At 56.1% G+C, this 12,556-nt stretch overlaps 1 protein-coding gene across 3 annotated transcripts in view; it reads left to right on the top strand.

Annotated features, from left to right (window-relative positions):
- The first annotated feature begins 498 nt into the window (after window positions 1-498).
- PARVB (parvin beta) overlaps window positions 499-12,556 on the top strand; it is a 96,812-nt gene continuing 84,754 nt past the window's right edge. For 2 of the 3 annotated variants that reach the window (XM_055329397.1, XM_055329398.1), the window contains exon 1: window positions 499-674. In XM_055329397.1, the coding sequence (XP_055185372.1) occupies window positions 560-674 (115 nt within the window). In that variant the 5' untranslated portion in view covers window positions 499-559. Of the gene's footprint in view, window positions 675-8,480; window positions 8,565-12,556 lie in introns of those variants that run through there. The other variant, XM_055329400.1, reaches the window with a different exon arrangement.

Here is a 12,556-nt window from a genome sequence, read left to right as displayed (position 1 = left end):
CAAGGCCTGCCCTGCCCTCCTCTCCCTCCGCCCTGTCCCCTGGTCCCCCTCTTCCCTCTGCCTGAATCCAGGCCAGCCCGGTTTCCTGGGCCTTCACATCACCTCTTGGGAACTTCTCGAGCTCCCCTAGGAGCCGGCAAGGTGTTCTGCTGGGCCCACGGTGGCTTCCTAAGGGGGGGGGACCGTCCACACGGGGCTCCCCCAGCCCCGGGCCTGGCTCTGGGGAGACGCTCAACAGGTGAACCGACTCCTCGAGCGGATAGTGGGCGCGCAGGGAGCCGGGGTGGGGGGGGACCCCGCGGCACTGGGAGCCCAGCGCCTTCACCTCCCGGAGCGCGGGCGCGGGCTGGAAGGGGCAGCGCCGACCTCGGGACCTCGGGACCTCGGGCGGGCGGCGGGCGCTCCCGGGCGGGGGGCGGGGGGCGGGCGCTCCGGGGCGGGGACGGGGGCGGGGGCGGGGCGGGGGCGGCGCCGGGGCCCCTCCCGGGCGGGCGGCGAGGGCGGCGAGGGCGGCTCCCACTCGCGCGGCGCCGGCCGGGTCCCCGCGCGGCCCCCGCTCATGTCCTCCGCGCCCCCGCGCTCGCCCACCCCGCGGCCCCGCAGGATGAAGAAGGACGAGTCGTTCCTGGGCAAGCTCGGCGGCACGCTGGCGAGGAAGAAGAAGGCCAAGGAGGGTGAGCGCGCCGCCCCGCCCGCCCGCCCGCCCCGCGCGCCCCGCGCGCCCCGCCCCGCCCCGCGCGCCCCGCCGGCCCCGCCCCGCCCCGCGCGCCCCGCCCGCCGCCTCCCCGGGCCTCTCGGGGCGGCTCCCCGGCCCCCCGGGCCCCCACGACCTCCCGGCCCGGGGCTCCGGCCTCCCCCCCGACCCCCCACGACCTCCCGGCCCGCGCGCTCCGCCCCCCCCGCCCGGGCCCCCAGGACCTCCCGGCCCGCGGGGCGCGCCGCCGTGACCTTGGGGAGCGCCCTTGACCCTCGCTCTTCCTCCTCCCGGGACCTTGAAAGCCCGGCCGGGGCATCCTCGGCCCCGCGCCCCCTGCCCGGCGGTTTGCAGATGGGCGCTGCTGCGGAGGGCGGACTTGGGTTGCGAGGGGGGGGGGCCCGTCCCGCCGAGAGGGCCCCGCGCCCAGGCCTGCGGGAGCCGCGGTCCCCGAGCGCCCTTCCAGAGCAGCACCGGCCCCGGGGCGCTCCGCGCCGAGCTGAGCCGCGACTGGCCCCCGAGCGCGGGGGCGCGGGGGCGCGGGGGCGCGGGGGCGCGGGCTGGGGGGGGGCGGCGGCGCCCCGGAGCCGCGAGTGCGCAGGCCGCAAGGCGGGGTCGGGGGTGTGCGGGGTGCGGCCCCCAAGGGCCCCGGAGCCCCCCTCCCCCTTTGGTGCTTAGGAAAATAATTCTAAAAAACTACCTGCCTCCGCTTACATTTTAAAGTTTTTGTAGAGTTGCCAGGGCTGTTGACTCCCGCCGGCCTGTGCGGGCCGAGCTGCAGGGCCCAGGTTCCTGAATTTTCCCTTTGTTCTGGCCGGAGATTGCTCCCCTGGGGCAGATCCCCGGTGGGTCTGGGTGAGTTGAGCTCTGGAGAAAAGAGGAGCCCAAGAGGCCGCAGAGGTCAGGCAGGAGGGGGAGACGGCCCTGGGGCTGGCCTCAGACCCATCTCAGATCCCCAGGAAAGGAAGGACGGGAGACGGGTGTGTAGACTGATTATCCCCCAGAAGGTCTCCTGGTGTCTCCCCAAGTGTGCATACCCGCAGGGACACTGGACCCCCCTTCGTTTCTCCCTGGGACCTGTGCATGTCTAGGGAAGTGTGTAACACTTTTACCCCTCAGGGTCATGCATACCCCCATGCATTCCCCTTAGGGGTTTTTATGTGTGTGTTGGGGGGGGGGTTGCATCCTTGCATTTCCCATCAGGGATGCTTTTACCAGATTATTTTATTTAGTCCCCTCCCGGTAGGGCCTCGTCACCCTTTAGGGGCTTCCAAATATCCCTAAACAAATTGGCCATTCCTCTATCGAGCCTTATGATTTAAGGGCCCAAACTGGCTTGCATTTGTCTCTTATCAAGTCGTACCCCCTAAACGGAGATGATAAGTGATGTCACGCTTCTGTGTCATCCCTGCTGCGTTGGTGATGTGTGTCCTCACCTGTAGTGACGTCGCCCTTTGCCAGAAGACATTTCGGGTCCTCTTCATGACTTGGGACGGTTACAGGCATAACTGATACTTCCCTCTCGCAAAGGGAGAGAAGTTCAGCCTTTGTTCAGCCTCGGAAGAAGAGGTAGCCAGGACTCTTGCTTTCGAGGAACGGGGAGTCCGCTGTGATGGTTAAACAGACCGGAAGCACTATGATACCGTGCGCTCAAAGAACACGTGCAAGTGCAGGCCGATGGAGAAGCGCGCAGAGCAGGTCATGCTTGGGTTGAGATCAGAAGGGACCAGGGAAAGAAATCTGCCACAGAATAGCAAGTAAGGGGAATGTTCTGGACTGTTAGGGCTTTTTATGGGGGACATTTACGCCCGTGGAATATGAAGAATACACGCCTGAAGTAACAGACTGGTCCCAAAGTGAAATGCTTCTTGCCTTTGCTTTTAGGAGCTAGTGTGTGTCTAGTAAATCAAGGGCCAGTCTGGTCTGATGTCGGTGCACCAAGAATCCCAGTCCAGGGCATCCTGTGGTGAATAGCGTGGACAGGAAAACAGCAGCAGTGCTGTTGGTGATTTTGCGTGTGAGTTAGCTGGCTCCCCTGCCTTGGTTCTCACAGTTCGAGTGCCTGGCACACGTGGAGGTTCCCCCGTACAAACAAAAGGCTGAAAACCCCGTTTGGGCTCAGACGCAGGAATCAAGGGGGCATAAAACTGGGCTTGGAAGGGCTTAGTGGCTTCCCACTGGTCTTCTGGGAAGTGGGTTGCAGAGATGCAGAGGCTGGATAATGAGATGCTGAATAATTGAGAGTTGTCAGTACTCCAGCAGGCCTGTGGCCTTGGCGGCTTGCTCTCCTGATCTCTGTGCTGTTCCTGCAGCTTGTGAGCTGGGGCAGGGCTGGCCCAGACTTTGGGCCCCAGGGGGAAGGCACTCATTTGCCTACCATGGAACCCTCAGGAAGAGGGTGGGTGCTCAGAGATGGTTAGGCACTGCCAGGTGCAGGGGTTTCATTATCTGGTTTGTTAGAAGTCGGCGGTGAGTTCAGGAGTGTGGGTAGTGGGGAGGCCTCTGTAAGGGAGGGTGTGAAGATTCCGGGAGGTTAGGGATTCTGGGAGCCTGCAGGCACTGGACTCTGCTCCCCCCCACCCCTAATCGGCAGGGCTCGTGGTTGGGACACGGCATGGAGGAACTTGGGGTGACAGTCCTGTCATCTTCAGGCGAGATCATTTTAGAAAATGTGTGGCCCCTGGGGCTTGGAGGAAGCGATGCAGGAAGTTACCCGGGGATGAATTCAGGGCGTGATTAAGGCTGATGTTCTCTGGGAGGGAACCACTTTGTGTCACATGGTGGCCCGGTTTAGGAAACAGAACTATGAGTAACTGTGGACATCGGAAAGTGTGGGAAGAACGCTCGAAAAACCCCACAGCTCCCCGTGCAAGGCCCGGAGACTTTCAGGAGCAGCTTTATTAAAAGCTGGCTTGGTTGCACTGGAGCTGGGCAGAGCGGGCTTGGAGGGCAGAGTCCCCTCGCCAGGTCCCCTGGGTCCCCCAGGTCCCCCCTCAGGACCACAGATGGAAGCCTCAGAGGTGCAGCGGGCCGGGGGCCACCCCAGGGGCCGCAGCTGCCATGCAAGGTCCCGAGAGGTGTGCAGCCGGCTCTGGGGAGCCAGGGTGGCCCTGGATGGAAGGGGCCCCATGGAGGGTCCCCTCCCGACTCCCGTCCTGCTCTGAGGACCTGCCCTCATCCCAGACCCCAGCCACCAGAGCCGAATCTGGAGGCTCTTTCTGTCCCTTCTTTCTGAGCAAAGAAAGCATGTAGGAAGTTCCTCTTCTGTGTGTGTGTGTGTGTGTGTGTGTGTGTGTGTCTACGTGTGTTTTCGTAAATGTACTTTGTTAGAGCCGTCTTAGGTTCCCTTCCCTGCCCCCTTAACGACACGCAGCATCTTTTCATGTGCTTATGTGCCATCTGTACGTCCCCTTTGGTGAGGTGTCTGTTCAGATCTTTGGCTCATCTTGAATCAAGTTGTTTGATTTCTTAGTGTTGGATTTTAAGAAATCTGTGTACTTTAGATGCAGATCCTTTCTCAGATGAGCCTTCTGTGGGGTCCCTTGTCCCAGTCGGTGGCTCGTCCTCTGCTTCTCTCCTGGAGCATCTCCCAAGTGTCGGCCTCAGAAACATCGATCAATGAGCAAGATAGCGATGGAGCCTGCCCTGGGGATCGAAATCTCAAGGGATCACGAGGTGGCAGCGAGCTTGAAGGTTGAGAGTATTACGTTTCTTTTTCAGTAACTTGCCGGAGAGGATCTCTACACCACCTTTGTTAACCTCGGTGATCCCCTCGGCTTTTGCGGAGCGATCAGCTGTGTTGACGATGCGTAGACCCCAGCACAGCCCACGTAAACGCTGCTCTGTAATAGTAGTCCCTAATGTAATAATACCTGGACCTAGATGCCCTGTAATTTAGCCCTGCGAGGTAGGAATTTTTACCTAACTGCAAGGTCTATGCAGGGTGGAATTTCCCCCTCATTTTCAAGTTGAGAAAACACAGCCTTACCCAGTAGCCACCTCATGGGTTTAAACCAGTGGTTCTCACCTGGTTGGATATATGAGTGGCTGGTGGTTGTGCCCCCAGGGGACATGGCAGTGTCTGGGGACATGTTGTGTGGTCATGACTGGAGGTAAGGGTGCTCCTGGCATCTGGTGGGTCCGGGGCCAGGAATGCTGTGAGCATCCCCCAACACAGCTTGTGTTGTCACAACACACAACAGTGAATTATTGGCCCCAGGTGTTCCCATAAGAGTGCCCAGGGGGACGCTTCCTGGGGTGTCTCAAGAACTTCAAGTAGCCTGAAGTGGTGACGAAGCTACTCCAGGCCCTCAGCCCCAGGAGTCCAGAGGTGCCCAGAGCCCCACTGTGAACCTCCCTGGCCTGGGGCTCAGCATCTGGGGCTCTCTGTTCAGTTTCTTAAAGGGAAGAATCTGGGATCACACGCTGGGTCCTGGGGACCAGTCATAGCCTCTGGGGGAGCGGGGTCCTGGCGGGGGGCAGATTGCCAGAGTGGGGAGATGTGTGAGAGCTGCTACCTAGAAGAAATGAATTTTCAAATTTCCTGAAAGCTCAGAAGGATGCAGCCAGGTTCTCCCCAGAAGCGGGAGGTGAAGGCTGTTCCTCCCTCCCGGGACCGCAGAAGGAGGAGGTGCCCCTGACTTCAGGCCTAAGGTCACAGATAAAGGAGTCTTTTCCTGTGCTCACCTGGCCTGCAGGGAGCTGTCGGGCACGGTGGCCCCGGGCCTGTCCTCAGAGCTGGCGACCGTCACCTGTGGGAGACACACAACCTGGACATGGTTCTGGGTTCTGGCCGGAGGAAGTGGTTCCCTGGTTGCACGTAAAGGAGAGCTGGGGATTTGCCAGAGGAGGGGGTTCAGTACGGGTGTCCCGCCGGGGGCCCTGGAGGAGACCCCAGCGAGTTCCTTTTGGGGAAGTGCAGGCAGTTCACGGTGGCTGGGCTGTGGTGTGGCGTGCCGGTCATGGCATGACCGTTGTTACTTGAGAAGGTCTGGAGGCCTCTGTGGGTGCAGTGGGCGGGCGGGCATCCAGGTGCAGGCGCAGGCTGGCTTCCCCTAGGCAGTCAGTGGGTCCAAAAGAAGCTAGATTCCCAGCTGCATTCCGGGGACCACGAGGCAGGAGCAGCTACAGGAGTAATGGCCCTCCCCTCTAAGAATGAAGACATTCTGCATGAGAACAGATTAGATGAGGCCTGCCTTCCCTGCCCAGGCCCCAGCTCCCACGAGTGCGGGCAGACGTGCAGGGCTGACGCACCGGGATAAGTGGTAGTTTGTAGCTGGTTCGTTCAGGACATTTTGCAAACTTTGAAGTGACTTCTATGTGCTGGTTTTTTTGTTTTGTTTTTTTAAGATTTTATTTATTTATTCTTGAGAGACACAGAGACAGAGAGAGGCAGAGACACAGGTAGAGGAAGAAGCAGGCTCCCTGCGGGGAGCCCGATGCGGGACTCCATCCCAGGACCCCGGGATCACTCCACCACTGAGCCACCCAGGTGCCCCGTACATGCTGTTTTATAGCAGATCTCTACAGCCCTCCGATTTACTTTTTAAAAATAAAACTGGAATAGTGTCTTTGTGGCAGCATACAGGAAAAGGATCTGTCCTGAGTTTGGTCTCTTTGGCCGGGGAAGTAGGACTCTTGGAATTCTTTGCATTTCCGGGCGCACACGTGATCACTTTGGTGCTCTATAGGATCCTTAGAACATTAAGTGCAGGTCATGTTTGAGGTCAGCTGGCCTCTTAACCTCGAGAAGGGAAAGAGTGGCTGGTAAGACCATGGAAGGATATAAGTAGGTGAGGACCAGGGCCACATACAGTGTGGGTTCTAGAACGGTCTCTTATAAGAGAAACCAGTGGAGGTCCTGTTGGGATCCATCAGGCCTGTGAGGTTCTCTGCAGAACCTGCCATGGTGGAGACAGGCAGTTCCACATCCCTTTCTCCAGACCCAAATGCCTCTTCTTTGAGGTGCTTCTGTCGGTGGGAGCAGCTGGTGGTCAGGGAGTAAATGCGCTGTCAGGTCAGCTGTGTCTCCGCTCAGCTCCTGGATTGCAACATCTCTGGGGAGGTGGGGTTGGAAATCACTGGAAACCACTGTTCTGTTTTTCCTTTCTCTGGCCAAGAGGAAGCGACTTTCAGGGGAGCTTTTGGTGTGGCTTTGTGAAGTTTCCTTTGATTATTATCCTGATCACAATCTTCAAATCCAGCATTTCTCCTTGTTCCACTGTTGCTGGGTAGGGAGGGGGCGGGGGGGCATTTACAGGAGAAATACACGTAGGCACCTCGACGCGTGCCACACTGGGCTTTTTGTCTCGGTGGCCCACTCAGATCTCTTGGGATCTTTGCTTCTGTAAGAAAGGGAAACTGATCCCGGGCCCAGAGCAATGACTTTCTTGTTCCCTACCTTTCTGTCCTGAGGCCTCTTTAGGAACGGCTAAGCCCCGTGTGGTTCCAGCATCTCTGCCATCCCTGCACAGGCCCAGCAGAGTCAGGGCGCCCTGGCAACCCCACACTCATTAGATGAGCTCTGTTTTGAATTCCTGTCTCAACTCCTTGGAATTAATATTTATCACACATCTGGAACTTGCTCACCATCACACTCCCTGTCCGGTCGTCAGAATAATGAAGGGATCTTTCTAGGACCTAGCTGGCTAAGTGCTTGCTGTGAGCGGTTTTTAAGTGCTCTGAGTCATCGATCTTCGGCTGCTGCGGTTGGCAAGGGCAGGTGACTTTACCTAAGGTTTTCTTGTGTTCAGATGGGTGGTGCCGTCGCATAAAAGGTGGGCCCGAAGGAAGCAGTTTTCCCTTGGCATCAGCCGTACCCTTTTCAGGCTTCAGGTGCGGGATTGCTTTGCTTCCCCGTGAGTGTGTTTGCTGTTTACTGTATGACGTCGAGGCCGAACAGCAGATCAGTGCGTTTAAGGGCACGTTCCAAGCACGTGTTGGCACTGCCGTGTTAATCTGCTCGTCGGTACTAATTGCTGTTGCGGTAAAGAGAGCGCAATGCGGGACGCACTCCCTTCGAGAAGTTTTGGGCAGCTTTTGCATCACCGAGATACTTGTTAGTGACGCGTACTCAAAGGAGAGACCGCTTTCTGTCATTAGGAGATTAGAGACGGAGACAAGCTGTGAGAGACTTCTAACTGGGAAACGAACAAGGGGCAGTGGAAGTGGAGGTGGGCAGGGCTGGGGTGACTGGGTGACGGGTGCTGAGGGGGGCACTTGACAGGATGAGCACTGGGTGTTCTGCTATATGTTGGCAAATCGAACTCCAATAAAATATATATACACACATATATATTTTACATATATAAACATAAATATTTTTACACATGTAAATATATACGTGTATACTTTATGTAAAATATATGTATATATTTAAATATGTATATATATTTACAAATATATGTATGTATATTTTACATATATGTATATATATATGTATAAAACAAAAAAAAGAAGAAGGGGATGAGTGGTGGGGCTCACGGCACCTGGGAGTCCTGCATTAGGGGAATCCTTTCTTTTTCTACCTGCCCGGAGCATTGGGGCTGCAGGAACTCCTCGGGGGCTCCAGGGCCCTCTCTTCCTCCGTCCTGAGGTGGGGAAGTGCAGGGGTGCTAACACTGTGGGTTTCCCAGCTGGTTGGCCCTCGCCCTCGCCCAGGAAGGCAGTGTGTTTCTGTGGGAGGCTGTGGGCGGGTGGCAGAGCCAGGCCCTGGCTCGCGTCCCCGTCCCCGCCGCTCGGTCTGCTGCCTCACCCCGAGCCTCCTTCCCGATGGGGCTCACGCAGAGCCTGGTGGCACTTGCCCTTAGGCGGTGTGAGCATAACTGCCTTGAAGGAGGCGAAGCCTCGTCAGCAGTCCGGGGAGTGCTCAGTAAGTGTGTGTTAGTGGCGAGGTTGGCAAGTGAGGGCATTGACGCGGACACCGGAGCGGAGGGTTGGTGGCAGAGCAGGGGTGGCAGGGCGGCTTCCCCTTGGGAGCAGACTCAGCTGGGTTTGTGAGGACTGCCTGCGCCTGTGTTAAGAAGGATTCTGAGGCTGTGTCTGGGCTCAGGGTGGGAAATAATGCGATCCTGCTGGACTAACCAGTCAGGCCGGGGCCGAATGGGAGGGCTGAGTGTTAAGTGACTGTCAGCCCCAAACAGAAGCCCCTTCTCAGGCTGGTCCTCTATCATTTCCACAGCTCTGGCTTCTTTGCTTTTTGCTTTGCTTTGCTTTCTCTCTTTTTCTTTCTTTCTTTCTCTTTCTTTCTTTCTTTCTCCCTCCCTCCCTCCCTCCCTCCCGTTTTTAAAGATTTTATTTATTTGAGAGAGAGAGAGGGTGAGTGAGAGTGAGAGAGAGAAAGAATGAACAGCGTGTAGGGGCAGAGGGCGTAGCAGGCTCTTCACTGAGCAGGGAGCCCGACTCCGGGCTCCGTCCCAGGACTTCAGGATGGTGACCTGAGCCGAAGGCAGACGCTATCATCCACCGAGCCACCCAGGTGCCCCTGGCTTCTTCCTTCCCGTTATGTTCCACAAAGTGGCTAGCTGGCTGTTGGTAACCAAGTTACAGAAATCCTTTAAAAATATGCACTTGAGGGATGCTGGCCTTCTACTTCTGGCCCGGTGTGACCAGGAAACACGGTGATTATGCAGGTGAGGTGTGCACTGCAGAGAAATGGCAAGTTCCTCGCGTGTGTCTGAGTCGGATGCTGCGTCCCTGGGGAGGGAGGCCAGCTCAGCATCAGGAGGGATGCTCGTCCACCTTGGTGCTCTGATGCTTCCTCGCCAGCTTAAAGCATTAGAACGGTTGGCAAAAAAAAAAAAAAAAAAAAAAAAAAGAATGCATGTCAGCAGTGGAAAGTGAGCTCATTTGAGTTGAGGCATTTTGAAAATGTCTGTCCTTCATCTGGGTCTTTGAACCTTTCCTTCTTAGCCAACAGAATCCGTCACGAATGTTGGTTTGCCCCAAGGAAGGCCATCTTAATAGTGTAGCCTGTTTAAAAGAAGTTATATGTTCATACTTTGATATGAAGAATGATAATTCTGAAGGATCTAGGCTTTGCTCCCATGGTAAGTTATTAAGTTAAGGAGAGAGGAATCCCTGGGTGGCTCAGCCTTTGGCCCAGGGCGTGGTCCTGGAGTCCTGGGGTCAAGTCCCTCGTCGGGCTCCCTGTGTGGAGCCTGGTTCTCCCTCTGCCCGTGTCTCTGACTCTCTCTCTCTCTCTCTTTCTCTCTCTCTCTCCCTGATGAATAAATAAATAAAAATCTTAAAAAAAAAAGTTAAGGAGGGAGCAGACGCTCCCTAACTCCTGGGGTGTGCTCAGAGCTTGCTTGCATCCAGCCCTCCCAGAAGCAGCTGTGGGGTTCAGGGGAACCGTGGGGTGGCCGTCCGCCAGAACCCGGCAGGTGTCGCACTGTGTGTGAATAGAGCATCCTCGCTGCAGGCTGGGGAGAGGGGAACGCTGTGCTGGTGGTGGTGTTCGTAACTCGTTGGTACAGGTGGAGTTTATTTGTTTATTTTTTTTTAAGATTTTATTTATTTACTCATGATAGACATAGAGAGAGGGAGAGAGGCAGAGACACAGGCAGAGGGAGAAGCAGGCTCCATGCAGGGAGCTCGACGCGGAACTTGATCTCGGGTCTCCAGGATCACACCCTAGGCCAAAGGCAGGTGCCGACCCACTGAGCCGCCCCGGGATCCCTGGTACAGGTGGAATTTAAAGGAACTCTTTCCCAAAGCTTAATTGGAAGGGTCTTCATCTCTCTCTTTTGTTTCCTGTTTTGAAAATTAATACTGTGTTGCAAAGTGAGAATGAACCCATCCTTGATAGCGAGCGATCGAAGATCATCAGAGAGGAAGTGAGGGAAAATATTGAAAGGAGAAGAAGCCAGAATGGAGTCTCCAGCAGCCAGGCTCATGGCTAAGCCATGTGGGGCCCTCGTGACGTCCCGGGCTCGGCGCTGCACACTACGTGCACTCCCTTACCTCGTGCTCGCACAAAGCGGGGAAGTGGGTGCTGGGTGTTTATTCCCATTTTGCAGATGAGCAGACAGGGTGCAGAAGGAAGTGAGGTCAGGTTCCTTGCAGAGGACACGCCTCCAGCTGGCAGCCTCACTTGTAAGTGTCCCAGCCTTGCACACTCAGGAGGTGATTCACCTGCGAGTGATCCTCCCAGTTGGCTCCCGTCAAGCGGGAAAGCCGATTTCTTCTCTGGCAGTTGGGATGCTCTCAGCCACGGTGGCAGGAAGGTGCTCCGGAGCAGACAAATGAGGTCCATTCTGTGCTGAATGGACTTGTTGGCATTTGCAGAAGGAGGACAGACCCTGGGCGGTGGTTACCGTCCAGAACCCTACTGACTCTGAGTCTCTCGGTGTCGCCTGCCCAGCCATTGGCCAGCACCCCCTCCCCCTCATCTTCCTTGGCTGCCCCCTGCCCCAGAGCCATTTGCCCTTTGGCTTCATGGGTGCCTCCAGCGGGTGGGGGCCCCTCTCTGCCCCCTGGGAGCACCACATCCTGAGCATACCTGCTGGCCTTGTTGACTCAGTGCCAGTGTCCTCACTGGCCTGAGTCCTGGGCTTCCTGTGTCCTCTTGGAAGGCAATGATACGAAGTGATCTTCAGCCACGTAAAGTGGTTTTTGTGTTTGCTGAGTAAGCAGGAAGCATCTGTGTGGCGGTTAGGGCTGTGGATCTTGGGGCCCAATGTCCCAGGTTTGAACTGATTCTGCTGCGCTGTGAAGCTTTGACCTTGGGGAAGGTACTTCCCTGCCCTGTGCCTCGGTTTCCTCTTCTATAAAGAGTACTTAACCCTAGGGTTATGGGGGAATTGTGGTTATTAAATGCAATGTCATTTAAACTGGGCCCAGTCAAGCCACAGAGTGGGAGAAAATATTTTGGGGATTCTGGTACTGGTTCCACTCTATGGACACCAGCTGTGGCTCCGATGTTAATTCTGATGTGGGGTTCCTCCCACCTGCCCACTAGGCAGTTCTCTGACACCAGCTGGGGGCCCTGTGATTCAGCTCAATCCTGACACTTCATCTGGGGACAGTGTCATTGGGCCCCACAGGTTGTAGGAGCCCAGTCCTACAAGACTGGCCGCCAACATTCAGACACCAGTTGCAAGTCCGTGTCCTCACCTGTGCTTCTGAGTGACGGTTATAAGTCACAGGTTCCTGTGACCCCCTCCTTGGGTTCCATGAATTAATTTGCTAGTGAGGCTCACAGAGTTCACAGAAACATTTCACTCGACAGATCGCAGCTTGTATGCACGGGTGCACTCAGGAGCAGCCTCATGGAAGAGATGCAGAGGGGGTGGTGTGGGGCAGGAGTGCCACTCTCCTGCACCTGCTCATGCTCACCAGCCCGGGTACTCTCTGAACCCGTCCTCTTGGGTTTCCATGGAGGCTTCTTTACATAGGCACGATGGATTAAGTCATTTTCCACTGGTGATTGAACTCAATCTGTAACCCCAGAGGCGGGGGGGTTGGCTGGAAGTGGGGTGAAGAGTTCCAATTCTCTAGGCCCATGGCAACCAGCCTTTTCCTAAGGTGACTCTTTCTCATCACTTAGGAAATTATTAGAGTTTTAGGAACTCTGGGCCAGGAACTGGGATGAAAGCCAAATATATGTGTTTCTTTACAAGATTTTTATTTATTTATTTATTTATTTATTTATTCATTCATTCATTCATTCATTCATTTTTAAAGATTTTATTTATTTCTTCATGAGAGACACAGAGAGTGAGAGGCAAAGACACAGGCAGAGGGAGAAGCAGGCTCCACGCAGGGTGCCTGATGTGGGACTTGATCCTGGGACTCGAGGATCATGCCCTGGGCTGAAGGGAGGTGCTAAACCACTGAGCCACATAGCTGTCCCAAAGATTT

Source organism: Nyctereutes procyonoides, unplaced genomic scaffold, assembly GCF_905146905.1.
Source record: "Nyctereutes procyonoides isolate TBG_1078 unplaced genomic scaffold, NYPRO_anot_genome, whole genome shotgun sequence".
Classification (NCBI taxonomy): domain Eukaryota; kingdom Metazoa; phylum Chordata; class Mammalia; order Carnivora; family Canidae; genus Nyctereutes; species Nyctereutes procyonoides.
Note: the sequence above shows the minus strand (reverse complement) of the source record. Positions and strands in the feature narration are given on the sequence as shown.